This window comes from Alligator mississippiensis, chromosome 4 (genome assembly GCF_030867095.1).
Source record: "Alligator mississippiensis isolate rAllMis1 chromosome 4, rAllMis1, whole genome shotgun sequence".
Taxonomy (NCBI): Eukaryota; Metazoa; Chordata; order Crocodylia; family Alligatoridae; genus Alligator; species Alligator mississippiensis.
In genome coordinates, this window is record NC_081827.1 from 227,158,280 (window position 1) to 227,184,098 (window position 25,819).

Here is a 25,819-nt window from a genome sequence, read left to right on the forward strand (position 1 = left end):
CCCCAGCTCAATGATCAGCTGCAGGGGGACCCCAGGTGCCCCCCAGTCCCAAGAGGCACCAGTTACGGAGCTGGGGGGCAGGTCCCTCACACGCTTTCCAGCGAACCTGGAAGTGAACTTCTGGTCCACTTCCAGGTCTGCTGGGGAGCACGCGGGGGACCCTGCCATGCTCCCATAGGGCGCTTAATCCACCCCAGCATCTCAGTGTTCACGAGCCACCTGGTACCTTGAGGTATGTAGAAAAAAATATTTAAAGCTGTGTTCATGTTCGAATCATCAAATCTCTCCAAATCGGAACCCTCCAAATCAATTCAATTCGGAGAGATTTAAAGGGTATCCTGGTTTGATTTGAATTCGGAGATTCAACTGCTGAATCAAATCAGCGACTGAAGCTTCACACAGCCCTAGCACGTATGAAGCAGAAGCGGGTGGGCAGGGCACCCTTAACAGCAGCCTTCCCCAGAAGCATGGGGGAAGTAGCGTAGTCAGTGGAAATAGCTAAGTTATAAAAGTGACCATTTAAAAGGCTGCATATTTCCCTAGATTTCTTTATAACCTGATAATGCTTAAGATGTAAACTGAATTCAATTCAGAGATAGTAGTCTGTACTACAAGGTCTAAAATTAGTAACATGTTTCTACACACCTACAAACTTTGCATGGTGGCAGCTAATTTAAGACACTGAGGAAAGTCAATAAAAATTCAAATTAAATTATGCTGAAAGACTGAACAGCAGCAAAAGTTCTCAAAACTCTGATGTAAAAAAGTAACTGTTCTTTAATTTTTAATTTTAAATCCACAAAAAGACATTCTCAGTTACTCCAAGAGAATTTCTTATGAGCCGAGGAGCTTGGAGATAAAATTGTAAATTTGAGAAATGAAACTTATGTAATAGAACCGCAATTGTGTTAACCTACTACACACAGTAAACAGACCTGAAGCTTCTTTTCATTTTCTTCTTTTGGAATGTCTATTAATGGAGTTTTCCCCCTAAAAGAGAAAGTGTCATCAAAATGAGAACTACTGTAATAAGAATGTTGAAATTCTGATAGTAGTTTATCTGGCACCTTATACTTACAAAGAATCTTCTTGGCTCTGACTGTATTGAGAAAATAAGGTAGTATCTTGGGATGCATCCAGATTATTGTACATGGCAGGAATGTCAATTCTGGAATAAACAAAAGGTAGGTTTGGCTTTGGGTTTATAAGGTCTAACGAGATAGATGGTAAGTGCCAACACAGATGATTTCAACTAAAAAAAAATCTGTAAATGGACTGAATTATCAAATCTTCAAAAGAACCATTTATTTTTCAAACACTCAATATAGCGGTTTTAAAATGGGAGAAGAACATCAGCAGGGACAATAGCACAGCAAATATAAAAAAGGTGAATCACCTTTAACTTTGCTGAAGGTGCTCTTTTGAAGCCCTGCTGCACAAAGCTTTCAGATATACTGAATCAACCCAACCCTTGGTACCCCTCAGTCCTTGCGCAGAAGCAGGCCTTCCAATGGACAGGAGATAGGACTAGTTGAAAACTATGATGTATTCTTTTCTTGATGAAAATGAAGGAGGTTTTGTGCATAGATCAAGTAGCAGATAAGTATTTTTAATTTAAACTGTTTTGGCTAAGGCACTTGTCCAGCAAAAATGTCTCTAAGTTCAGAGCCTGGTATTTTCTAATTAAACTAAAAGCTCATCTCTGGAACATTCAGTTTTAGCTCCCAAGAGCACATGGGAGGGGACAGTATAGTTATTTTTGCAGTACAACCTCTTTAAAGTGTGTTTTAGCAATTAGTGTTCACATGAAGCAACTGCTGTTTACACACAGGTATAACACATTGCCAAATAAGTCACCTCTAGTTCAAATTACTATTGGAAGAAACATTATCTTACTGTGTTAAGCTAAAGTAGTAAATAAGAATTACAGGGTGAAATTTTACAATTTTCATTATGGGAATAGATTGTAATACTTGGTACTCCTGGGTTTACACGTAATGCATTACAGTTTAAGTCATAATTAGTCTGGTTCTTCTACATATCGAGTTTTATAGACTATTGTTATATGCTAGAAAACTTTCGGCTTAACACTGAATTTTGTATAAAGTAGCACAGGATGCTCCATTCATATGAGATGCAAAAAATTAACAAACAAATTTAAGGTGACAATACCCAATTTATAAACATAACAGACCTTTCAAACAGTACCAATTACAAACCTCTTTGTCTTAAGTACTTCTTTTTGGTGTTCTGTCAATATCCTCTCTTTTGTTTCTGGAGGAATGAACACAAAATCAGCAGATTTCTCTTCCTCCAAGAGTATATCACTTTTAGGCTTTGAAGATGAAAATTCTAGTTTCAACTATGGAGAGGAAAAAAATTGGATTAAAAACTAAGACAAAAGGAATTCCTCATTGCTAATGAGTTTCTTTATTTCAGGTATACCATTCCAAATAGAACAATTACTTGTCCTGGTTTTTGACATGCTGTTTTCTCAGAGATCACACTTAAGATCTTATAATGCCTATCAATCAAGCAAGCAATTTCTTAAAAGCAGTGCTTGAGGAAATAAGAACCTAGGAATACTATTAATATATATCTATTATTATTTAACTGATATATTAAAATAGATATTAATATAGATGGTATATAACCATCTCTCACCTGCCTTGCAGGAACTGGGGCTGAATGTTGGCTGTTGTCTTTTGTGCCCCTATACACATGCATGAGGCAGCACAGAAAGCATACTGAGGCTTGAGACACTGCTTTTCAAAAAATCATGATTCCAAGTTTCAGATGCAACTACATTACAATTCGTGTCAAGAAACTTGGTACATAGCCACAATTCATAAACAAAACAAGCAACTGATGTTTAGCAACATCCTGATGCTGCTTTTCCATGACTCATGCAACCAGCCTTCCTTAAGGTATACAACTGATTCTAAGTGAGAGAATTTGCACATACCAGAAAATCCGTATGGAAAGCCTACTTGTAAGCTCTATAGATAGGCTGGCTTGTTTCATAGAGGTGCAGGGAATACAAATATACTCAGGTAACCCAATACAACATACTGGCTCCAATAAAAAAAATCTGACTACCAAAGTACTAGTTTCTCTAGGATAAAGAGAACAATTTCAATACATCTACCTGTATGGATGTTACCTTTGCTGGTGTGACATGAACATTAGTAATCTTGTCTTTTTGTTCACTGGCCTGGGACAGCAAGGAATCCCTTTTTCCACCCAATTTTACTTCTATTCCGCTTATCTTTGCATCCCACTGGGAATTTTCTGTCTATTTAAAGATAAAATTTCTAGTTAGTATAGGAGGATGAAGTATCAACCAAAGAACCTGAAATTTCCAAGATTATCTTAAGATTCAAATTCAGACAACTATGAAAAAATGCAGCATATCTGTGAATATACTTGTAAACAACAGGCCAGTAAAGGGACTTAATTAAATCAGGGTTATCGATTGATAAATGCCCGCTGAGCCTTTGTTCTCTGTTTATTTAGAAAATAACTGCTCAAAATAGGAAGAAAACTCATTTCATATACTCATCTCACAGTGTAATTCCAGAGGATTTTGTTACCATCTCTAGAACAATTGCTAGATTATACAGAATCCACCCATAAGAATGAAAATATGATACTTACCATATCAGAAAATGGACCACTAGATTCTTCCACTATCTCAACACTTTCAAAACCAGGTAATAAGAGTAGAATTTTCTGCTTGGCTTGGCTCAAGATAGATCTGTTTAATAAAACAATGAAGACTTAGAGAAAGTCTTGTTTTTCTATAACTATATTAAATACACTAGCAGTCACTGCAACAGTAGTTATATTAAGTAAAATATTTCTATTTTTGTAGCAAAATAAAACACAATAAATGGGAAGCGGGGGAAATAAAGCATCTTACTTTAATTCTTCAGGGTATGTTAACGCTGTAGCCTTAGCAAATGTTGCATTCCAGAACTGAGCACTTTGGTTGCGTATCTGTTTACTCTTATGAAGAAACACGACATGCAGCAATGGAGAAAGCTGCTTTAAAAGTTGACTGTCATAAGGCCCAGTATAGTGGGACTGTAAACACAGGATGATCTCTGCCAACAGCTTTTCTAACTGGAGAATAAGGAGGAATAAAAGTATAAGTAATCTTTGAATCAAATACTCTCTAACAATGGGTATTTTAAATAGAGCAAGGGTCAGGATATGTATAGTGACATAGTGAGCTAGACTGGATTGTTTCAGAGAAACAGTAAGATGTCCCAAGTATATTTAGGGAGGCTTAATACTGAATTCCTACTTCTCTTCCCCACCCCCCAGCTAGTTTTCAGTTATAGTTCAGAGACATTTATTTCTTTTTTTTAAAGAAAGAGTATAATTCATTATACTATAAAACAGACTGCAAGTAACCTAGGTTTAAATGTCACATAGACTTGATCTTCTCCAGTAAGTTTACCTTGTGGCTGAAACCACTGTAGCCTTTGGGTACATCAGTAAGCCTGTAAAAGGAAGAAAAAAACCCCAGCATAGATTAATTTTTAGCCCTGTTCACCTTCCAAAAGTAACCTAACAAGTTTACTACTTAATATTAGAGGAAATGAAATAATCCACCCCTCTAAACTCACAAGCTAAACTTACCAAAAGTTGTGCATCATTTTAAGAAACTAACCCTTCATGAGTTTTTGAACTTCCAGACTAAATGTTTTTTCAAAGAAATGCTTCTCTACAACCCTTATGATGTCCATTTGCCGACTAATGAGAGTGAGAATTCAAAATTAGTAGTAATTAACACAGACCTAATATACATGTTTCTAATAGACTAAGATCTCTGTATTATTCTGCTCCTCTTTATCTGATACGATACCACTTCTGAAAATGAACTTCTCTAACTAATATTTTTTCAAAGATTGCTGCAGCAACACCTGAACCAAATTTAATACTTTATCCAAAGAATTATCTGTACTGCATTGCATGGCAAATCAGCAGTTTAGCAGTTTGGGACCACAGATCCTTTTAAATTACCTTAGGTGACAAACTCCTTTTGACAAAACACTAAAATGCATTGCAATGCACAAATCTTTCGAAATGTTTACACAATTTTTCATAGTTTAAATACACTGGGTTTTTAAGTTTGTAACAAAACTATTTTTTAAAATGTGTGTGACAAAAAACACACATTTTTTTGTCAATTAATGAGAACAGTATCATCTGTAAATACTAGTTCCATCTTAAGGTTTTCTTCTGAAGCCAAATATAAATAGCCTAGTGTAGAAGCAAACTTGTAAAGCTTTTCAAGGTCTGGTGCTCCAAACAATTGTATCTCTTTGAATTGAACATTCTTAGCAGCACTTAAGTGCATGAAATTCAAGTTTAAGACTTTTGGTATAACTTGTTTTTTCTTTGGATATTCCTTATATAATTTTAACACAGATTAAAGAAATTCCAGTAAGAATATACTGTAGAGAAAGTCAGAAGTTACAAAGCCAGATTTGCTCAATACTAGAAAAGAAGGGGCTGAGATATCCTTCTCGTAATGTTAGTGTTGAAATAATGCTGTTGCTGTGATGGTCTAGGATATACATGCAAGCAGCAACAATTTTTCTGGGTGGCATCTTTTATTGGACCAACCGCATGGCTGGGTAGACACACATAAGCTTTTGGCTATCACCCCAAAAAATGATACTATGATACCCAAAAGTTTGTCTCCATCTATGTCAACCATGCAGTTGGTCCAATAAAAGATATCACCCACAGGAATTCTTACCTCTTACATGAATTTTTATTTTCCTTAATATTATTTTATGCAGACCGTGTATAGCTTGTATCTTGGAGTACGGTAACGTTAAAGACAGTCACAATAAACAAAAGTTTCAAGAGTGAATTTTTCAACCTATTTAGATTACTGTATTTCAGTCAGGGATGTCAAGCATACATCTCACAGGCCAGATTTGGTCTGTAGAGCTGCTCTAAGTCAGCCCACCAGACTATCCGTAGGCCCCTGGAAGTTGGGGACGTGGATGAGGTGTGGCCTACAGAATCGGACGCTCAGGTCCTGTTGGATATGGCAAATGGGGACAGAAGGGTGAGTGAAGGCTGACATAGCCCTGCTGCCCTCCAGCTACTTTGCCTGTTGTCACTGCCATGGTCTTACCTCCGTGGCTATTAGTCCCTGCCACATACAACATCAGGAAATATAGTATCAGCAGCTCTGTCATGGGGCACGTGGCAGGGGCTGGATTCACTGCTGTCTGCCCTAGGATGCCGCTGGAGCTTCAGTAGCCACTTCCTTTTGCCCTGGGTTGGATCAGGCCCAGGGCAGAAAGCGAATCTGACGTACTTGATTTACGTGATAAAGCAGTATGAAATAAGGATCTTCACCCCATACTCAATTTGCAGGGACACTATGACTGCATAAACACCAGAACTTGAGAAGTTTACATACTAAGCTATTTATATTTGTTTTTTTTCTGAAGACAGCCTTAAAATGGAACTACTGCAACTCCAGTTTTGGAATCAAAAGTCTTCATCATGGTCACATCTCCACTGCAGAGAAAAGTAGAGCAAAAAGACCTAAACTAGCTTAGGTACCAAAAAGCAAAGTTCAGTAAAACTGTGCTCTAGAAGCGGCAGGGTCTACACTGAACTCTGTGCAGTCTCAGCATCACAGATGAATCTTAGTATTATTCAATTGTTGTTCCAACTGTTCATGCAGTTTCACTCCAAAGGAAGAGTGCAGCACAGTACTTAAGAGGGCAGTAACGAAGCAGGTTACTAAACAAACAATGAAGGCTTAACAGTGTATACATTACCTGGCCTGATGAAACTTCTATTTACCTGCTCCTATCCTAAACTGCAGTAAATTTACCCCCAAATTAAATAAGTTATTGCAGTTTAGCTCCCATTTTTTGTAAGATAGAGAAGACCAATGAAATATTTACCATGAATTCAGGTGAACAGTAAATCTCGTTCCCTTTAAGACAGTGAAAAGATCCCCTCTCCTGCCCCCAGAAGGATTTAATCTGTTCTGGGACACTTAAAAGTGATTCACAGACTCCAAATATTACACGTTACAGTCTACTGAGAAAGTTTCACCAATATGCAGCAATATTAAAGCATGTATTGTATCTAGAAGTCTTTTCATAGTCCCTGAAATACTTACTTTGTTTTTTCATAAAATACTGCCAGTGGTTTTGACAGAGTTGCAAACATAGTTCTGATCACTGATGGCAAAGAAACATGGCTGATAACGTTGTGAAGAACAGCAATAATTGAACTGCCAACAGAGATTAATGATTCTGAGTTGATCTCTTTGGAACTGAGCACATGGAAAGAGTTTACCAACATCACTAGAAGTTTAAATAAGGAGGCAAGCTTTCCAAGTGGCTCCCTTTTCTTCTTAGACCAATCTGTTGGTGTCTGTGGAGCTAAGAGAAAAAATTTCCTGTTAGAAAATAGGTGACCTTACATTTTCCATTTTTTTTATATTGTCATGTTAATATACATTTTAACTTACAATATTAACATACAATAACTTAGGACCTTTTTCTCCCCAAGAAAAGAGTCAACAGCACGTTTTTATTTCTAAAGTAACTCATCATCATCTTAAGAGTTCAGACAATCTAATAAACCAACAAAAAGAAAGAGATAATTTCATAGTAACTATTATTAGATCTATCCCAAAATGCTATTCATGCATTCTTGCCTGTAGTCAGGAACTGCCACACTTACACACAATTGTAAAGAGTATAAAGCTAGATTCCAATTAAGTACAAGTAAATGTAAACAATTTGCAGTATTTCATTTCTTGAGTAGTTCCAAATAGTTGGTTACAATAAGGCACTAAGCATGTGTTTAATTTTAGCAAGAATAGTAGGGGTTATGGTACAAAAAATAATTTCAATTATAACCTCCATCCTTAAAATTATCCTTTAGAATATTTACTCCAACTCAAAGGGTTGCAAGCAGGACTAGGAAACTGAACAACTAATATATGTTTGTCTGACACATTCTGCACTGACATCAATAATGCCAATACAATTCCACTACCACAGGATTCAGGATCAGTAAAAAGAGGCAAAGCAATTATAGTAATTATTTCATTTTTTTCAGGAACAAGACTGATCAATGTTATATCAAGTATCTACGTGTACAGTAACCTTTTTCAGTTAAATAGCTTAATGCATAACATTTAGGCAGATGATATGTTACAAATTTAGATGCTGAAACCTGCAAACTAATGATTAAATATTTTTTAGGTTGTCTTTCACTAAAAAGAAAGAAGCATCTGAAATGCGGGAATTTTTAAACTACTAGCAAAATAAAAGCCTTAGATTAAGAAGCATCATTTAAAAAAAATATACTGAACTCTCAATGACATCAAACTTAAACAATACTTACAGATTCCACAATCCAATGAACAGGAAAAAATAGCTACCGACATCATTTTATATTGTTTTTCTTACTTGCTGAGCATGTAGAAAAATTTTATTAAGCTAAGGAGGAGCTACTCAATAGTTATGAAAAAAAAAAAAAAAAAAAATCAGACAGAAAAGCCTAAACATATATACTTTTAGTCACTTAAAAAAAAAAAATCTTAGCCTTAGCCTCTGTTTTTGAAAATATACCTAGAACAGACTTTGAATTGTATGGTATTCAGATTTAAATTTGAACCATTTCAATTTTCAACTAATCCTTTGAAAAAAAGAACCACCCCAATATTGGAAAGTTTTTTCTTACATCTGTTTTTCGGCTGATATTTAGTACCATATGGTGCAAAATTGATGCAGTCCACCATAACTGATATGATGTGCGTGAGGCTATCCACCATTGAGAAACTCTAAGAAGGGCAGGGAAGAAAAAAAAAAGCAAAAGTTAGCAGCAAAACCAAAAAATTCAGTCACTGGAATAGAAACAAGAAGCAGGGCAAAATATGAGAAGCCTACTAGCAACTATGGGCAGAAATTTAGATGCAAACTTATCATGAAATACAATCAGAAGGGGAAAAACATTAGCACCAGATTATTAGTTTATGTCAAACAATAAAAGAATGTAAGAACACAAAAAGCCATACTGGGTCAGACCAAGGTCCATCTAGCCCAGTATCCTGTTTCTAACAGTGACAAAGGTGGATGTTTTAGAGCAGGGGTTGGCAACCCCCTGGCATGTGTGCCAGAGCATGACATGTGAAGCCATTTTGCTTGGCATGACACAGCCAGAGCCAGGGCTGCTTGCAGCAGGTGGTGGAGAAGCTGCCAGCCCTGTTGCGAGGCTGCAACCAGTGCACCGGGGTCCAGCACCAGTTCCATGGTGGTGGATGCACACGTGCATCAGCATGCATGGTGGGGAAGGGGCCTGGGGCAGCACAGCTCCAACCTCTTTCCCTCCATGAGCCCAGAAGTGCTCTGCTGCCACAGAGCCAGGCTGGTGCAACTCTTCGCAGCCTGCCTGCCACCTGCTGCAAGTAGCCTGGGCTCTGTGGCAGCGGTGGCTATACACTCACCCCGGGTACATGGCAGGGAAGGGGCTGGAGGCAGCATACCCTTCCTACCATGCTCCTTGAGGCACGTGTGCAGCTGCTGCCACTGAGCCAGGTTGGGGCTCCAGACCCCCGTGCAGGCTTGTGGCAGCCCTGGCTGCTTGCAGCAGGCATTTTGCAAAACCTAGCTCTGCTCCCCTGCCCTTTCTTTGCAGTGGGGGTTATGTACACACTGCATGGCCTTCTCTTGGCAGGAGTTGGGGGGCAGGTGCCCTGCACTCCCTGCCATGCAGTGCCCATACCTGGCAGCCAGCAGCAGCTCTCCCTTGTCCTTTCTTCCCTCTCTCCTGGTATGACAAATACTCCATACCCCTGATTATTGTAGTTGCCCTTCTCTGTACCTTTTCTAATTCTACTACATCTTTTTGAAATGAGGAGACCAGAACTGCACACAAGATTCAGGATGTGGGTTCACCATGAATTTGTATAATGGCACGAGGCTGTTTTCCATTTCGTTTTCATAAGTTTACACAAACTGAAAATGTAGCCAAAAATATCATGAGGATAACAGCAAGATCTTCAATAATAAAAGTAAATTCAGGACAGATGATTAATCCATACCTAATAAAAAGCTTAATTTTTAAGAAGTGCACCGAGTGATTACTTTTAACCTGTACTTGCTCTAAAACAAGAATATGGCTTTGTTTAAAGTAAATTACTACCCCTGTGGAAAAAGAGCAACTGCCAGTCTGATTGCAAACATGGAAGAATTAAACAGTCCAATTGTTAGTTTGACTGATTATGTGAGAAATGTTTGCTTAAATCTTTCAGTCCATAATTATGGAAAATGTGTGTCCGTGTCTCTTAAATCCTAATTTTTCAATGAAAAAGTTTACGTGTTCTTCACATGATTTGTGTAAGCGCCGAAACAAAATAACTTGGGCTATAAAAATAATGCATTTAAATTAGATATTTAATCTGTTCATATATACCTCTTCATACACACACACGAACAAACTTCCTCTTGTACTTGTGTATGTACACACACACACACACACTATTTACAGTTTAAAATTTATCTAAAGTAGAATAAAGTAACATACTAGGACTGAAACATCCTCTGCTGGTAATTCAACCTTCTGGTACATACTGTATTTACAGCACAATTAACGTGTCAGTAGCATCAAAATAGCTACATGCCACACATTCGTTACATTTGCAGCACTATAAAATGGCAAACCAGCCACAAAGATATTACTCAAAAAATGTGTAGCTGGTTTATATGGCACCATAAATTGAATGCATGTTGCCAGACAGGACAAAGATATTTTTCTGTGTTTTTCAGACAGTACAAGATGGATTTATTTACATATATAAAATTTAATATTATGCTTTATACTCACATTTATATCTTTATGTTCTAGTCCAGCTATTATTTTGGCAGAAAGTTCTTCACAGCACAAGTTTTCTTCTGCTGTTGCCACTAAAGATGCACAGCGGGCAAATACTCTATATAAGTCTGACCAGGTACGCAACAGAGACTTCATAGTGGGCTTTAATAACCAAAGGAGAAAGTTGTAATCTATTTATGTTTAGTTATATATTTACAATTCCCCCTAATTTCTGCATTGTAGATATAAGGATGAGCCAACTACAAGATTTTCTTTTTTTTGGTAGTAGCGAGAGGTCCAAGTCTTAGTGGACCTATTAACTCACTTTTCATTCTGTCTTCTGATGTTTCTCCATTTGTAGTAGAATCCTACACTTCTCTAATATTTTTTTCAAACACAAACATGAACAAGATCTGCCTATTAACAAAAGTGCATTGCCTTAAGATCTAGGTTTTAGTGTATAAATGAAAAACCTTATTTTGCCCTGTCACCTTTAGACTACTGTATACTAGTCCACAACTAATTTCAGACCACTGTGTTTCAATCTTCATATCAGTACCGAGTTTAATTTACTTTTTAAACTGTATACATATAAATGTAAGGTACTCTTTTCAATGACTTTCAGGCAAGTGGAAAAATAATTAGTTTATTGGCACTTAGACTCCCCTTCTACATATACAGGTGAAGGCACAATGGATTCTAATGTGCAATGCACATAATTGCACCGCTTGCCATGTCACATGTGCATGGCAGGAGGTGCAACTGTGGGATCGTGTGTTAGATCCCATCATGCCTTACTGAAGGTGCAAGAGCTCCCCTTGTACCAGCAAAAAGCAAGTACCCACAGCTGGGATCCCCCTCAGCACAGGAGATGCCCCACACACCCCTGGGGCTGGGGGACTGTGGCAGCTGTAAACCCCAGGATTCAGGCCTGGGGGTTCATGCTGAGCATAGTGCACCCCTACAGCTGGGAGCCCTGTCAGCTGATGGGGCTCCCAGCTGCAGGACAGACCCTGCTACATATGCATATTAAAGCTTGATAGCAACAAGTTAGTACACACTTTCAAGGTCTAACTGTAGCTGGTAAGAGCTCTTTATCGTGTGATAAGCACTTTGCACAGTACCTGATCTCAAGGCAATTGCATAATTAACTAGTTAATTACACGATACCTGTCACATGTAGAGAAAGCCTTAAAAACAGATTTATAAAAACCGTATGTAAAATAATAAGTATACAGGAATGAACTCAGATATGGAACCAACCTACTTTCCATACAATAAGATTCTGTGTACCAGCCTTCTAAATGAGAAAGGAACAGTATGTAACAACTATTTACTCCTAATAAGAAAAAAGTGCTGTTTTATACAAAGAAGATATGCATTTGTTTCTTACCTGGGGAAATTCCTGAACAGGGAATATATGACTTATAGGTAGCAATAATGCATTATAAACAGCATTAAAGTTGTGTTCCAGTGCATCACCCTGATTTACTTCATTACTCTAAAATAAACCACAAAATATTTATTTGATAAATAACTTGCAAAGATTAGCAGCTGCTCAATTATTTATTTTTCCTTAAGAAAACTTTTGAAAAAAATTAAAAGAAAGAAATATGATTAAACACCCATTTTTAAAAGTCATGTCTTCAATATTTAACTCATAGCTTAGTTTTTGTACACCTTTGATATTCCTTTGCTAATTCAGTTTAGAATTTAAGGCTGATTATCACTTTAAAAATAGAACAATTGTTGTTGTGCTTTTAATAGTGTCCACAAGAAAGGCTAAGTAAACATTTAAAAAAATATTACTTTAACTTTTCAACTTGTTTTAATACCTGAATAATATTGGCATTAATGGTAACTGAAGTGAAAATTTTCAAAATGTATTAGAAAGCACTCAGATTTTTAATCCTAGAAGAAATTATGATTATTCAGTTGGACCTCCTGAAGAACACAGGCAATAATTCCTGCACCAAGCTCATAACTTTTGGGTCAACTAGAAAGAAATGATTCACATCAGTAACTGAAGGTTTTTGAACTATATCCTTATGTCTCTTCTCCTTAGGAATGTGCACGCAGTTTGAGCCTTTGATCAAACTTTTTGCCTTGGCACCATTGTGCTGCCCCTTCACGTGTTTTGAAGGGATAAAGGTTTCCATGAGCTGCCCAACCCTCAACTTCCTCTCAACTGCAGTCTTATACTTCATGAAATTCTTAGGAAAAGGAGAAAAAAGCAGGAGATACAAAGGTGCTTGTGGACAACAATGTAAAGCGCTCCAGTTCCTGGTAGCTTTTATTTCCTCTCATGAGTTACTGTGCATGCTCACATTCTCACTGTAGACAATTCCAAAGCTCCATCCACATACCTGAAAGGTATGTCTTGGGTGCCACCTACTAAAGCAAAACATGACTGAAGCACTGCCTTGCCAACCATGGTATCTGCACTGGATACTTCCACATGTTCATATAATACTCAGTAAAGGCACGTACCAAGCTTCAGGGTGCTGCCCTGCAGACATCACTTACAGCAAAGCTGCCACCAACTGTCTTGGCACAGTTTCACTCAACCCAATATGCAGTGCAATGGCCTCTGGGTTGGTATTGCTGTACCTTTAAATTTCTCAATTTGTGAAAAAAACATTTGGAAAGGTTTGATCCTATGCAGACAGTTGACCAATGATTTTTCATAGACTGTCAGGCTGGAAGGGACCTCAGAATATCATTGGGTCCAGCCCCCTGCACCAAGCAGGAAAGACAACTGGGGTCAGGTGACCCCAGCAAGGTGACTGTCCAGTCTCCTCTTGAAGATTTCCAGGGTAGGCAACTGCACCACCTCGGGAGGGAGCTTATTCCACAGCCTGGACACCTTAGTTGTTAAGTAGTTTTTCCTAATGTTGAGCCTGAACCAGTCTTCCAGGAGTTTGTGACCATTACGCTTAGTTTTCCCCAAGGGTGCCCTGGTGAACAGTTGTTTATTGATGTATGCCTTTGATGTAGCGGTAAGCTGCTACCAAGTCCCCTCTCTGCCTACTTTTTTGCAGGCTAAAGAGTCCCAGATCCCTCAGTCTTTCCTCATATGGCTTGCCATGCAAGTCTCTGATCATATGGGTGGCCCTTCTCTGGATTCTCTCAAGCTTTACCACATCCTTGTTGAAGTGCGGGGCCCAGAATTGGACACAGTACTCCAGCTGAGATCTCACCAACGCTGAGTAAAGCAAGAGGATCACTTCTTTGGTTTTGCTGGAGATGCATCAATTGATGTATGCCAGGGTATTGTTAGCCCTGCTGGCTATAGAGTCACACTGCTGGCTCATGTTCATACTGTGGTCTATTATTACCCCAAGGTCCCTTTCATTCGTATTGGTGGTCAGGTTGACGTTGCCATGCCTGAAGGTGTGCAGGGGGCACTGTTTATCCCCAGGTAGAGCACCTTGCATTTCACGACATTAAACTTCATCTGGTTCTGGTCCACCCAACTTGCCAGCCTGTCTAGGTCCACCTGTATCTGCAGCCTATCTTCAAGCATGACCACACTTCCCCAGCTTGGCCAGTGAGCTCTTCACCCCGCACATCCAAATCACTGAAGATGTTGAACCAGCACTGGACCAAACACCAACCCCTGCGGGACATCACTGGCCACTTCCTGCCAAGGTGACACAGATCTATTCATTAGATCTCTCTGGGTCCTACCCCACAGCCAGCTTTCTACCCACTTAACTGTCTCGCAGTTAAGCCCACAATCCTCTAATTTTCTCATGAGAACATCACAGGATACCAGATCAAAAGCTTTTTGGAAGTCAAGGTATACAATGTCAACCTCCTCTCTCTTCTCCAGGTGGCGAGTCACCTGATCGTAAAAGGAGATGAGTCTGGTCAGACAAGACCTGCCTGTGACAGAACCACACTGGCTGTCATTCAGAATCCTACCTTCTGCAAGCCTATTGCACATAGACTCCTTAATAATTTTTTTCCAGGGTTTTCCCTTGGATAGAAGTTAGGCTAACTGGTCTATAGCTACCCAGGTCCTCCCTCCTCCTCTTCTTGAAGATGGACGCAACATTGGCCCTCTTCCAGTCCTCTGAGACCTCCCTAAAGTGCCACAAGTTTTGGAAGAGATTCACCAGGGGTTCCGCAATTACTTCGGCCAGCTCCAGACAGAAATAGGCGTTTTCCCTCTTTATGGCAGCTCTTCAGGTATTTGAAGACTGCTATTCTGCACACCCCCCCCTTAAGTGTCTTTTCCACAAGCTGAACTTGTCTGTTTCCTTCAAACTCTCTTCCTATGACTTTTCTTACAAACACTTTTATCATTTTTGTTATCTGCCTCTGGCCTCTCTCTAAGCTTTCCACATTCTTAAAATGTGGAGCCAAAACTGCACACAATCCTTTAGGTGAGGCCTAACCAGTGCTGTGTAGAGAGACACCATCACCAGAAGTGCCACATGTGGCATGTGGTAGACTGGGGATCAGGTGGTGATAGATATAATGTAGTAGACTAGGCTGCAGATCAGGAAAGAAGCAACAAGAAAAGCAGCTGATCAGGCAACAGAAAAAGACTGGAATGGCATTTAGGACAGGCGGGGGGTTTACTCTGTGGCACTCCTGCCAAAAATGGTGGCCCCCAACTATATCAATGGATGGATCTGCCAAGCTGGCTTCCAAGTGTACCTTCACTGAAGTTGAAGACAGGTCAACATATTTGAGCTGTAGCAAAGAGTTCATTATGTCTAGATAAGAGAACTAGATGGAATATAATTAACCCAACACCAATAAGAAAGCCTGCTACATTTTGCTACATATGTTTAGTAGAGTTCCCGCTGCTGTAGATGAGGTCTAACTTAAGTGGAATATTCTTGCTCTACTTGCAGGAGCCCTCTGGCATCCAGATAGTAAAGAGCTGAGTCACAAAACAGAGGAAGAATTCTGGGCTCCTTCAGTAACATAAGGAACTAGTGACTATATTAAACACTGATTTTAAAAAGTCTACCTTCTCATAAAACCTACACCACTCTGAACAGATGATCCATCATTTACCATCCTGCCAATCTGTATCACTTGCAAATCACCAGCAATGACTATGCTTATTAACTTTAGAGCTCCATTTAGAACTTTGAAAATAATGAAAATGATTATCATTACATACGTGGTCTCTCTTCTTAATATGCATGTTATTCTAAAATGACTAGCTGCATTGTAAAGGTCCATGTAACTGTTAATGTCCAAATAAGTTTTTACTAAATGTTTGAGATTTTAAACAAAGTCAATCCATACTGTCAAACACTGCACTAGGGAGCACAGAAGTAATGCATGACAGGCCCATTGTACATGCAGTACACTACAAAACAGTATGAGCAGCTCTGGACTCAAATGAATAAGCCACATTACATCTGTTTCAAGGCAATGTGCATGTCGAGTGAGCATACTGTGCTTCATTCCCTACTGTGGTCCTTTAAGAGACCAGTGTACACTAGATAAAAAATACCTGACATGATACTATACCTTATTAATCCATTCAGTTAGTGGGTTAACTACAATACTCCATATTCTCCAGAGATGCTCCTTATTTTCCACCTGTTTTGCACTTTCATTAATGATGCTGAACACAGATTCACTGAATGCCAAAGGAGATGTAGGACCAGATAAAACACAACTCACAAGGATTTCTAGATTTGTGAAGAACCTAAAAGAAAAAAAAATTAAACAATTAAAATGACAGACATGACTGACTGGTGGGACGGGGCAGAAAGGGAAGTAATATTTATTTGAAATTCACGAAAAAAAGCTCTCCTTGATCAATATATCGAAGATAGAGCAAAGCAAGGCAAGTTTATTTAAAAACAAATAACCCCCACCCCAAAATACACATTCTGATAAATCCTTTGCTGGGACACCTACCTCTCTTCTGTTACACACCATTCCAAAAGATTAGTACGGAAAGGCAGTTGAATTAAGAACAAAGCTGGAGTCCCCTTGCAAGAAGAAAATAAAAAAGTATTTATTAATCAGAATAGTAAAGAGCATATTGTTTATCCAAGATAATGGAAAATTAACTCATTCAAATATATATGGTGTACATCAATTTAACTAAATGGGCCAGGAGCTTAGTTATAAATTTCAGATGCTAGTGAATAAACTTCAGTATAAAAGCCTAGAGCCCAAATTTTAAAGGTTGGAGCAGGGGGATGTGAGCACCCATTAAGATTAATGGAATAGTTCATATGTCAGAGCTACTGGTCCAGGCTGTATTCATCTACCACATACCACTCAGAGGCTGCCCGTGCCAGTTGTGGCACTTGGCAAAGGTTGATCACCCCAGGTCCAGACTATCGCTTGCAATTCCTGTGACAAAACTGTGTACTTAACAATGTTTACTAACAAGTAGCTTCAAAATCTCTTTCCGTCCTAAAGATCTACTAACCTCATTTCAACTCTTTTTCAACATACGCAGTTAAACACTTGCAGTGGGAAAAATATATCTACGATAAATTTACTTCTAGCCATTCTAAGCCACAGAACTGTGTGATTTTCAGTTAAGAACTGTGTGGTTTACAGACTGTGCCACATATTTGTAATATACTCTAACTTTTCCCTTGAAGCATAAATGCAAATAGAGTTAAAGGTTTTACTTACATTTAAAAGATCCATATCAGCAATCTGGTATGCTGGTGATCCCAACACTTTTGGAGGCAATTCCTTAATTGTAATTTCTATAAGGGACTGAGGAAGGAGTGTGAAGAAAAACAAATGTGTTAAATATATACAAGGATCCTTCAGAAAGGAAAGTGCTTACAAGTACCAAATACTAGCAAGTGTGAGAAAAAATGCTAATACATCCGATTTAAGGCTTCTGGTATAGAGAGAAAGCAATCGCCTCTGAAATAGCATAACTTAGGAAGAAAAAGAGAATCAATGACCCAATAGCACAAGTTTGACAATAGATCTGAAGGCTTCTGGCAGGTTCTGCATAGCCTGGTCACAAAGAACTCTGAGATCTTATTCAAATGAATGGAAAGAGAGTGGTCAAAAACTGGAGTTTTGGTCCATCTACTGCAAGTTAATCAGATGGAACAAATGTAGCAGATTTATCAAATACAGGTTAAAGAAACTAAAACAACACCCCCACCCTCTCCCTCCTCCAAAACACAAAATCTTACCAATGTTTTCTGGACAGGAAGTGCAGTTGATTCAACTATGTTCTTTAAGGCTTGAAGCAATATTGTTAACACTTCTGAACCCTGTCTCTCCTTTTTATGGCCTAACAAATAAATAAATATATTTAAACCAGGTATAAAGTTACAGGAGTATGCAGAACAAAAGTACTGGTCAGTTTCACTAAAACTTACTTTTTTGTAATTAAATTGGTTCCCCAAACAATACTGAAGTTGTCAATTTTTAGTTCCATTATGCTGTTATGATGAACATGGGTAACAAGCTCCTTATGGAAACAGATACTAAAATGTTATTTATAAAGCTACCTAGATTTTTTTTTTTTAAATTACAAGGCTGTTAATCCTTTACTCCTCCCCTATATTTACTCTTAAACAGCTAGTGTTGGTTTTTGCTCTTAGCTGTTTACATAAATTTGTTTCTTACAGTGGAAAATTTCCATCACTAGAAATGATTCTTAGAGAGGGAGCAGTACAGATATTCAGGTCTGCAACTCCCCTGCTCCTTGTACCTTGCCCAGGATGATCCCAGTTTCCAGAAAGTACAGTCCTCCCATTTCCAGGGGACTGGAGCAGTGAAGCAAAGCCCTGCAATGAGAAGCAGGCAAAGGGCTCACAGCACTACTCCCTCTGCTCAGCTTCCAGTGCCCGAAAGTCTAGCAGATTCAGCTCCCATGGCAAAATCCCCATCTGCTCCACACACCTGGGACTCCGGTGCTAGTGGGAGCTTTGCCCTGCTACCTTGGAGAGAACCTCCTTAAGCCCAGGTCCCAGCCTGGTCAGGTTCTCTTTGATCTCCAGGGCAGCAGTTTAAAAGCTAGCATGGCTGGGATCTGGGCTTGGGAAAGGGCCCTGGAAGTCAGGCTTTTAGATGGTTATTGGCACCTTCATTTATGTTTTCCAATTTGCAAGGCTTTCCTTAGAGCCTGGCACCTGGTCCCACCATCTTTTAAACTGCTTCCCCCGCAGCTCAGCTGAGCAGCTGAGGTGGGGCACAGATGGGGAAGTGGGGGGGACGACAAGACACAGTGCTACTCCCTGTGCTTGGCTCCTAGTGCCTGGCAGCTGAGCAGAGGGAACAGCAGGGCAAAAAGACTAATCAAAAGTTCATGCTGTGTGTTTAGGGCACTTCCCTAAAAAGGAGATGCCAGTAGCTCTAGTCTTTCTTCCCATGAATTTCACACTGAACAATTACTGCATAAAACACAAAGATCATCTTGGGAGCAGAACCCAACATCCCGATTCCCCTATCCTAAGGATTAGTGTGCTAATCACCAGACAGAACAGCTGTACTCCCCCTTATCTTCTTCCTCACAGCCAATGAAAGCTCTCATGTGCTCTCTAGTCTCTCAGAGCACAGCCCTATCAGAAAGAACCAGAAGCCCCTATGGTCCTAAATCATTTAGGTGCTTTGGAAACATAAGGGAAGGTGCCAAATAGTCTAAAAGCTTACATTTTTTTTTTTTTAAAAGCAAAAAAGCTAAACCTTCAAAAACAAACCTATTAAGAAAAATTAATACAAAATTTCAGGTCTTAAATACTGCAAAAATACACATATCCTTGAGCATGTTTATAGGCCCATTGACTTCACTAGGGATTATTCATTAGTTAAATCATATACCTGCTTAAGTGATTTTCACATTTTTTTCATACCTACTACAATTTTACCCTACTCTTAATAGGTAGTTGTAATACTCAAGTTTTTAAATTAATTTTGCAAAGCTTCAGCCCCAGCCAAAACAATGTTTTCAAAAGTTAAACTATCTTGATTTAAAGATCTCAACCTATCTTGAAACAATATTATTTTAAACAAGGCGAAAACAGTGTTTAAATCAATATGGGAAAACAGGAACAAGAACTATGATAAGAAGATCAGATGGATATAAATGTTTGCATGCTTGCACCTGAAAGTTTTCAAGGTTTTTATATATGATATGGCATTTATTACAAGTCTAGAGTACACAGAACTGTTACTCAGTAGGGATCACTTCATTGTAAAGATCACAAAACGTAGCCATTTATGCACGTTACAGGTGCATGAATCATACAAAAGATTAAACTGCTTCTGGTAGGTGTCACACAAGAAGGAAATTTTAGGAAAGGTCTGGCTTCACCAACCAAAAGCTTCCATAGGTAGAATCAAAGAATTTATGTTTTAGTCAACCATAACATATGTAAAATAAATGTCATTACCTGACTCAATAGCTACCTTCACATAACTGATCATATCCTTCCAGACAACATTCAGCATGGCATCTACAAGACAAAGTGAAATTTCCTCTTACACTGATAAGAAATGAACACAAGTAGTAACCACAAAAGAAAGCTGATGCTCAGGTTTGGACCTTGAAATCCATTTTAAATTTAAATGTACATCCCTCTACACAAAAACACAAAATTACATGCAGTGGTAACAAAAACTCCATTTCAATTATTTCACATTATGCTATTAAAAACTTTGTTTTCTCGGGGGCAGGTGGGTTTCACGAACGGCAGGGAAAACAAGTTTATTCTATGATGAAATTCTTACCAGGAACTTCTTTTCCAATTGCAATGAAGCCATCCTGAACTGCATTTATAAGCGTGCTTGCATGCTTACAAAAAAAGGAAGGGCTACTGATCAGTGGATACTGGAGAGGCTCTAGGAGGGTAAATAAAAACACACACAACGTTATATCAAACCAATGTTTTATGCAAGTACCCGCAAGAGACAAAGGAGAAAAATCAAGAGCAGTGTGTGTTTTACCAGATGTTAATACTGAATTAATTCTCATATGGTGTCTTGTGTATTATGTGCATCTTTAGATTTAGCAAAATGTTGTGGAAAATAAATAATCTTAAAGACTAGCCTCCGTTTCAAAAGTACTTTGAATAACATAGTACAAATACCTAGACTAAGTACAAGTTTGCTTTGCTGGGCAAAAGTCAAAACATCTGGCCCCATCAAGAAGTGAAGCAGCATTTCAATTCCCAAGAGCTGAATGGAGGGAATCACCAACATTCCTGCTATGCTGGAGTTGAAATTAAGCCGTGGGGTGCCTGGACTTCCAAATGAATAAGAACCTAAAAAAAAAAGAATTACAGTTCTTGTTAAGTATCCCACCACTTTATTTAAATGAGCTAACTGAGCCAGAGAAAACGGATTTAAATGTTACTATCAGGCAAAGGTTCTCTCTACAAGTGCTTCCATTTTTTATACTATGTACATTATTCTTTGCAAGGATCTCAAAGCTAGGAACACAACCCAAATTGTCAAAACCTCAACAACTTTGTGCTTTAGATATAAAAAGTGTCTTTCATCATTTTAGCAGATCTCCTACCATTGCTACTATGTATGAAAATTACCAGTTGCTCATGTTTCCCTTGAGAACAACTATTTTTCAAATTACTTTGGACATTTATGAAAAGTTTGCTTCTTGTCACAGTTTCATAGTTGGTAGGGTCGGAAGGGACTTGAGCAGATCATCAAGTCCGACCCCCTGCCATGGCAGAAAAGAGTATTGGGGGTCAAACAACCCCGGCAAGGTGTTCATCCAGCCTCCTCTTAAAGACCCCCAGGGTAGGAGCCAGCACCACTTCTTTTGGAAGTTGGTTCCAGATCCTAGCTGCCCTGACCGTGAAGTAGCACCTCCTGATATCTAGCCTGAATCTATCCTCTGCCAGCTTGTGACCGTTATTTCTAGTCACTCCTGGGACTGCTCGGGGGAACAGGGACTCCCCCAGTGCCTGCTGGTCCCCCCTGACTAATTTGTAAATGGCCACTAGATCCCCCCTCAGCCTTCTCTTGTGGAGGCTGAACAGGTTCAGGTCCCTTAGCCTCTTCTCGTAGGGCCTGCCCTGCTGACCCCTGATCATGCGGGTGGCCCTCCTTTGGACCCTCTCCATGTTGTCCACATCCCTCCTGAAGTGCGGTGCCCAGAACTGGATGCAGTACTCCAACTGTGGCCTGACCAGTGTCGCATAGAGGGGGAGGATCACTTCCTTGGACCTGCTTGAGATGCATCTGTGGATGCATGACAAGGTATGGTTGGCCTTCCTGACCCCGTCCCCACACTGTCGGCCCATGTTCATTTTGGCATCAATAATGACTCCACATCCTTTTCTGCCTCTGCACTGATGAGAAGGGAGTTCCCCAGCCTGTAGGTATGCTGCTGGTTCTTCCTCCCCAGGTGCAGCACCTTGTACTTGTTAGTGTTGAAACCCATCCTGTTCTCATCTGCCCACCCCTGTAACCTGTCTAGGTCCGATTGCAGCCTATTTCTCCATTCTAGGTTGCCCACTTCTCCCCACATCTTAGTGTCATTTGTGAATTTGAGCAGGGTGCTTTTTACACCTGTCCAAGTCGCTGATGAAGATGTTGAACAGTGCAAGCCCGAGGACCAAGCTCTGGGGGACCCCACTGCCCACATCCCTCCAGGTCGAAAAAGACCCATCCACCACCACTCTCTGGGTGCAGCCCTCCAGCCAACAAGTGACCCATTTGACTGTGTAGGTGTCGATGCCACAGTCTCCTAGTTTTTTAAATGAGAATGGGGTGACAGTGTCGAAAGCTTTCCTAAAGTTCAGAAAGACTACGTCCACTGCTACCTACCCCTGCGTCAAAGGATTTTGTGACCTGGTCATGTAAGGCCACCAGGTTGGTCTGACAGGACCTGCCTCTAATGAACCCATGTTGGTTGCCCCTAAGCATAATCTCCCCTGCTGGCCCCTTGCGGACATGCGCCAGGATAATTCTCTCAAAAAGCTTACCCAGGATTGAGGTAAGACTGACTGGCCTGTAGTTTCTTGGGTCCTCCTTCCTCCCTTTTTTGAAAACGGGAACCACATTGGCCCTTTTCCAGTCCTCTGGCACCATGCCAGAGCACCATGAGTGCCCATAAAGCCATACCAGGGATCCCACAATGACCTCTGCTAATTCCCTCAGCACACTGGGGTGGAGATCATTTTAATATGCATTTCTGGCTTCTCTTTCTCTGACCTGTAAGGAGCACTTACAAGCTTCCTGGATCTCATTCACAATAATTTTCCATTCTTTCAACCCTATCCATGTCCTAATTCCAAAAGCGTGGCCTGCCTGCAGCAGCGCCATTAAATGCACCGCATCTAGGAATGTGAACAGTTAAAAACTTAACCAATCAGCTCAGCGATAACCAGTTCTAGCTTACTAGTTATAGTTTAGATCGGGGTGGGCAAAATATAGCCGGTGGCCCAGATACGGCCTGTGGAGAGGCTTTGTCTGGCTCGCGGTGGGTTCCTTGGTCCCGCCCAGTGGAGGCACATGCATCGGCTCCTATGCATATCCCACTTACCCTCAAACCTTGCCCCACAAACCACACCCTCCTTCATACACAATCACCAGTGTTAAGACAGAAAAAGATCTTGGAGTCATCACTGACGCCACAATGAACATGGGCCAACAGTGTGGGGACGCGGTCAGGAAGGCCAACCATACCTTGTCGTGAATCCACAGATGCATCTCAAGCAGGTCCAAGGAGGTGATCCTCCCCCTCTATGCGACACTGGTCAGGCCACAGCTGGACTACTGCGTCTAGTTCTGGGTGCTGCATTTCAGGAGGGATGTGGACAGCACTGAGAGTGTCCAGAGGAGGGCCACTCATATGATCAGGGGGCAGCAAGCCAGGCCCTACGATTGGAGGCTACTGGACCTGAACCTGTTCAGCCTCCACAAGAGAAGGCTGAGAGGGGATCTAGTGGCAGTCTACAAACTAGTCAAGGGGGACCAGCAAGCATTGGGAGAGTCCCTATTCCTCCGAGCAATCCTGGGAGTTACAAGAAACAAGGGACACAAGCTAGAGAAGGGTAGTTTCAGGCTAGACATTAGAAAGTGCTATTTCACTGTCAGGGTGGCTAGGACCTAGAACCAACTTCCAAAAGAAGTGGTGCTGGCTCCTACCCTGGGGGTCTTTAAAAGGAGGCTGGACGAACATCTAGCTGGGGTCGTTTGACTGCAGTACTCTTTCCTGCCACGGCAGGGGGTCGGACTAGATGATCTCCTCAGGTCCCTTCCGACCATACCAACTATGAAACAATATATACCACAAACACTGCACCCACCCACACCCTCCACCACACCTGCAGGCCTCTAGGGGAGCACTGCTCACTGCTGCACGCAAACAAACACACGCACCCAAACACTCCCAACCACCCTTTCCCTGTGCACACCCCACCATCCCCCCACAAACCCCATACCCATGCACACATCCCCACAACGCACCCATACCCACCCATGCATACCCCTACACTCCACATATACCCCCCCAAACCCCATACCACCCACCCATTCACCCCCACAATAAACAGAAGTAAGACTTCATTTTGAGCTATTATGCAATCACTTCTATATATAAACACAAACGCACACAAATGAGGATAAAAATATTTTTAAAAAATAAAATTAAAATATCTTATTATGGATGCTTGATTTTTAGTAAATAATTTAGTTTACATACATATTAACTAGGTCTACTTTGTTAAAAAAAGCTATAGCTGATCATGGAAATTTACACAGAGGAAAGCTATTTAAATACTGCCTATGTAAAGGTGATGTAGTATAAACAGACAAACATATAATTGAGGTATGCTTATATTCAAAAGTTATCGAAATAACCCTTTTGAATATAGATGGATGTTTAGCATCACAGGGCTAAACATTATCTGCAAAGCAAGGTACAATGCAAGATACTGAAAACCGTATTATCTTATGTACATTGTCTTGTACCATTCAATAGATACTGATCACAGTAAATTCTAATCTGATTTATAGCTGTTAATAGGCTTAATTCATACCTGATTTCTGTGTAGGTGCTGCAGTGGCTGATGCACGGGAAAGAGTTCCTTGAAGTATAGCAGAAGAATCTGGACTTAAAGTGCTTTGGATTAATGGAACACAAACCTGAAAAGATATGAAATGCCAATGATAATATGTATGTGATGGCAGTGATAGAGAAATGTAGCCATGATGGTCTAGGAATTATGCAAGGGGAAAAGATATTTATAGGTAAAAGCTTTTATTGGACCAACTGGATAGTTTGGATAAGTAAGACAAGCTTCGGAATGTAAAGCATTTTCTTCATGCTTTGCGTTTGAAAGCTTGCCTAATTTTATCCCAACTATCCAGTTGTTTCAATGAAAGATATCACCCATAAAAAAAATCCTTGTCTCTTGCAATACGCATGACACACACAAAGACAAGTTAACAGCGAGCCCTACCCCCATTTGAATCAGGGGACTATTATCACTTGTACTTCACAAACTGTCATAATTTGTTGCAGAAGCAGCCTCTCCCTCTGTCACATGTAGAAAACTACTCACATCTTTAGGACAGGACTGTCCACTTGGTGGCCCACATGTGGCCCACAAGCAGTTAACATACAGCCCCTGGGCTACAGTCCTGTGGCATTCGGGGTCTCAGACAGGACAGTACGGCAGGAGGCCTGTGAGCTCACTGCCTATCTGACAACATTGTAACAGGCTACCTAGACCTGTTGTGAAATTTTAATCTCTGCAAATTTTCCAGACCAGGTTAAACAGATACTTGGCTGAAATGCTTTATTCAGTGATGTAGCATTAGGCAGAACCGTTCTAAGCAGTTGTGTACCACTAATTTACACAGCCAGACTACTGTGCCAATATTTTCCATCTTACTTCTGTAGGTTTGTTTATTTACTGAACACTGAACTGAGGTTAAGTACATTTTTCAGTTGCATGGATTCATATGCTCTTAACAGTCCAGACCTGAGCAACATATGTGGTTGCAA

The 25,819-nt window shown here is 40.1% G+C and overlaps 1 protein-coding gene across 4 annotated transcripts in view; it reads right to left on the reverse strand.

Moving 5' to 3' along the window:
- Positions 1-25,819, reverse strand: part of RIF1 (replication timing regulatory factor 1) — a 58,575-nt gene that overhangs the window by 12,292 nt on the left and 20,464 nt on the right. For 2 of the 4 annotated variants that reach the window (XM_006266156.4, XM_014599509.3), the window contains exons 10-28: positions 24,849-24,954; positions 20,931-21,104; positions 20,572-20,682; positions 20,235-20,297; positions 18,030-18,130; positions 17,506-17,592; positions 16,771-16,844; positions 16,375-16,555; positions 12,269-12,376; positions 10,888-11,037; positions 8,746-8,845; positions 7,169-7,433; positions 4,466-4,508; positions 3,923-4,125; positions 3,658-3,757; positions 3,164-3,295; positions 2,220-2,362; positions 1,079-1,168; positions 936-990 (exon numbers count right to left, since the gene is read on the reverse strand). In XM_006266156.4, coding sequence (XP_006266218.1) covers positions 936-990; positions 1,079-1,168; positions 2,220-2,362; positions 3,164-3,295; positions 3,658-3,757; positions 3,923-4,125; positions 4,466-4,508; positions 7,169-7,433; positions 8,746-8,845; positions 10,888-11,037; positions 12,269-12,376; positions 16,375-16,555; positions 16,771-16,844; positions 17,506-17,592; positions 18,030-18,130; positions 20,235-20,297; positions 20,572-20,682; positions 20,931-21,104; positions 24,849-24,954 — 2,286 coding nt within the window. Of the gene's footprint in view, positions 1-935; positions 991-1,078; positions 1,169-2,219; positions 2,363-3,148; positions 3,296-3,657; positions 3,758-3,922; positions 4,126-4,465; positions 4,509-7,168; positions 7,434-8,745; positions 8,846-10,887; positions 11,038-12,268; positions 12,377-16,374; positions 16,556-16,770; positions 16,845-17,505; positions 17,593-18,029; positions 18,131-20,234; positions 20,298-20,571; positions 20,683-20,930; positions 21,105-24,848; positions 24,955-25,819 lie in introns of all 4 variants that reach the window. The other 2 variants (XM_019480350.2, XM_019480349.2) reach the window with 1 other exon arrangement.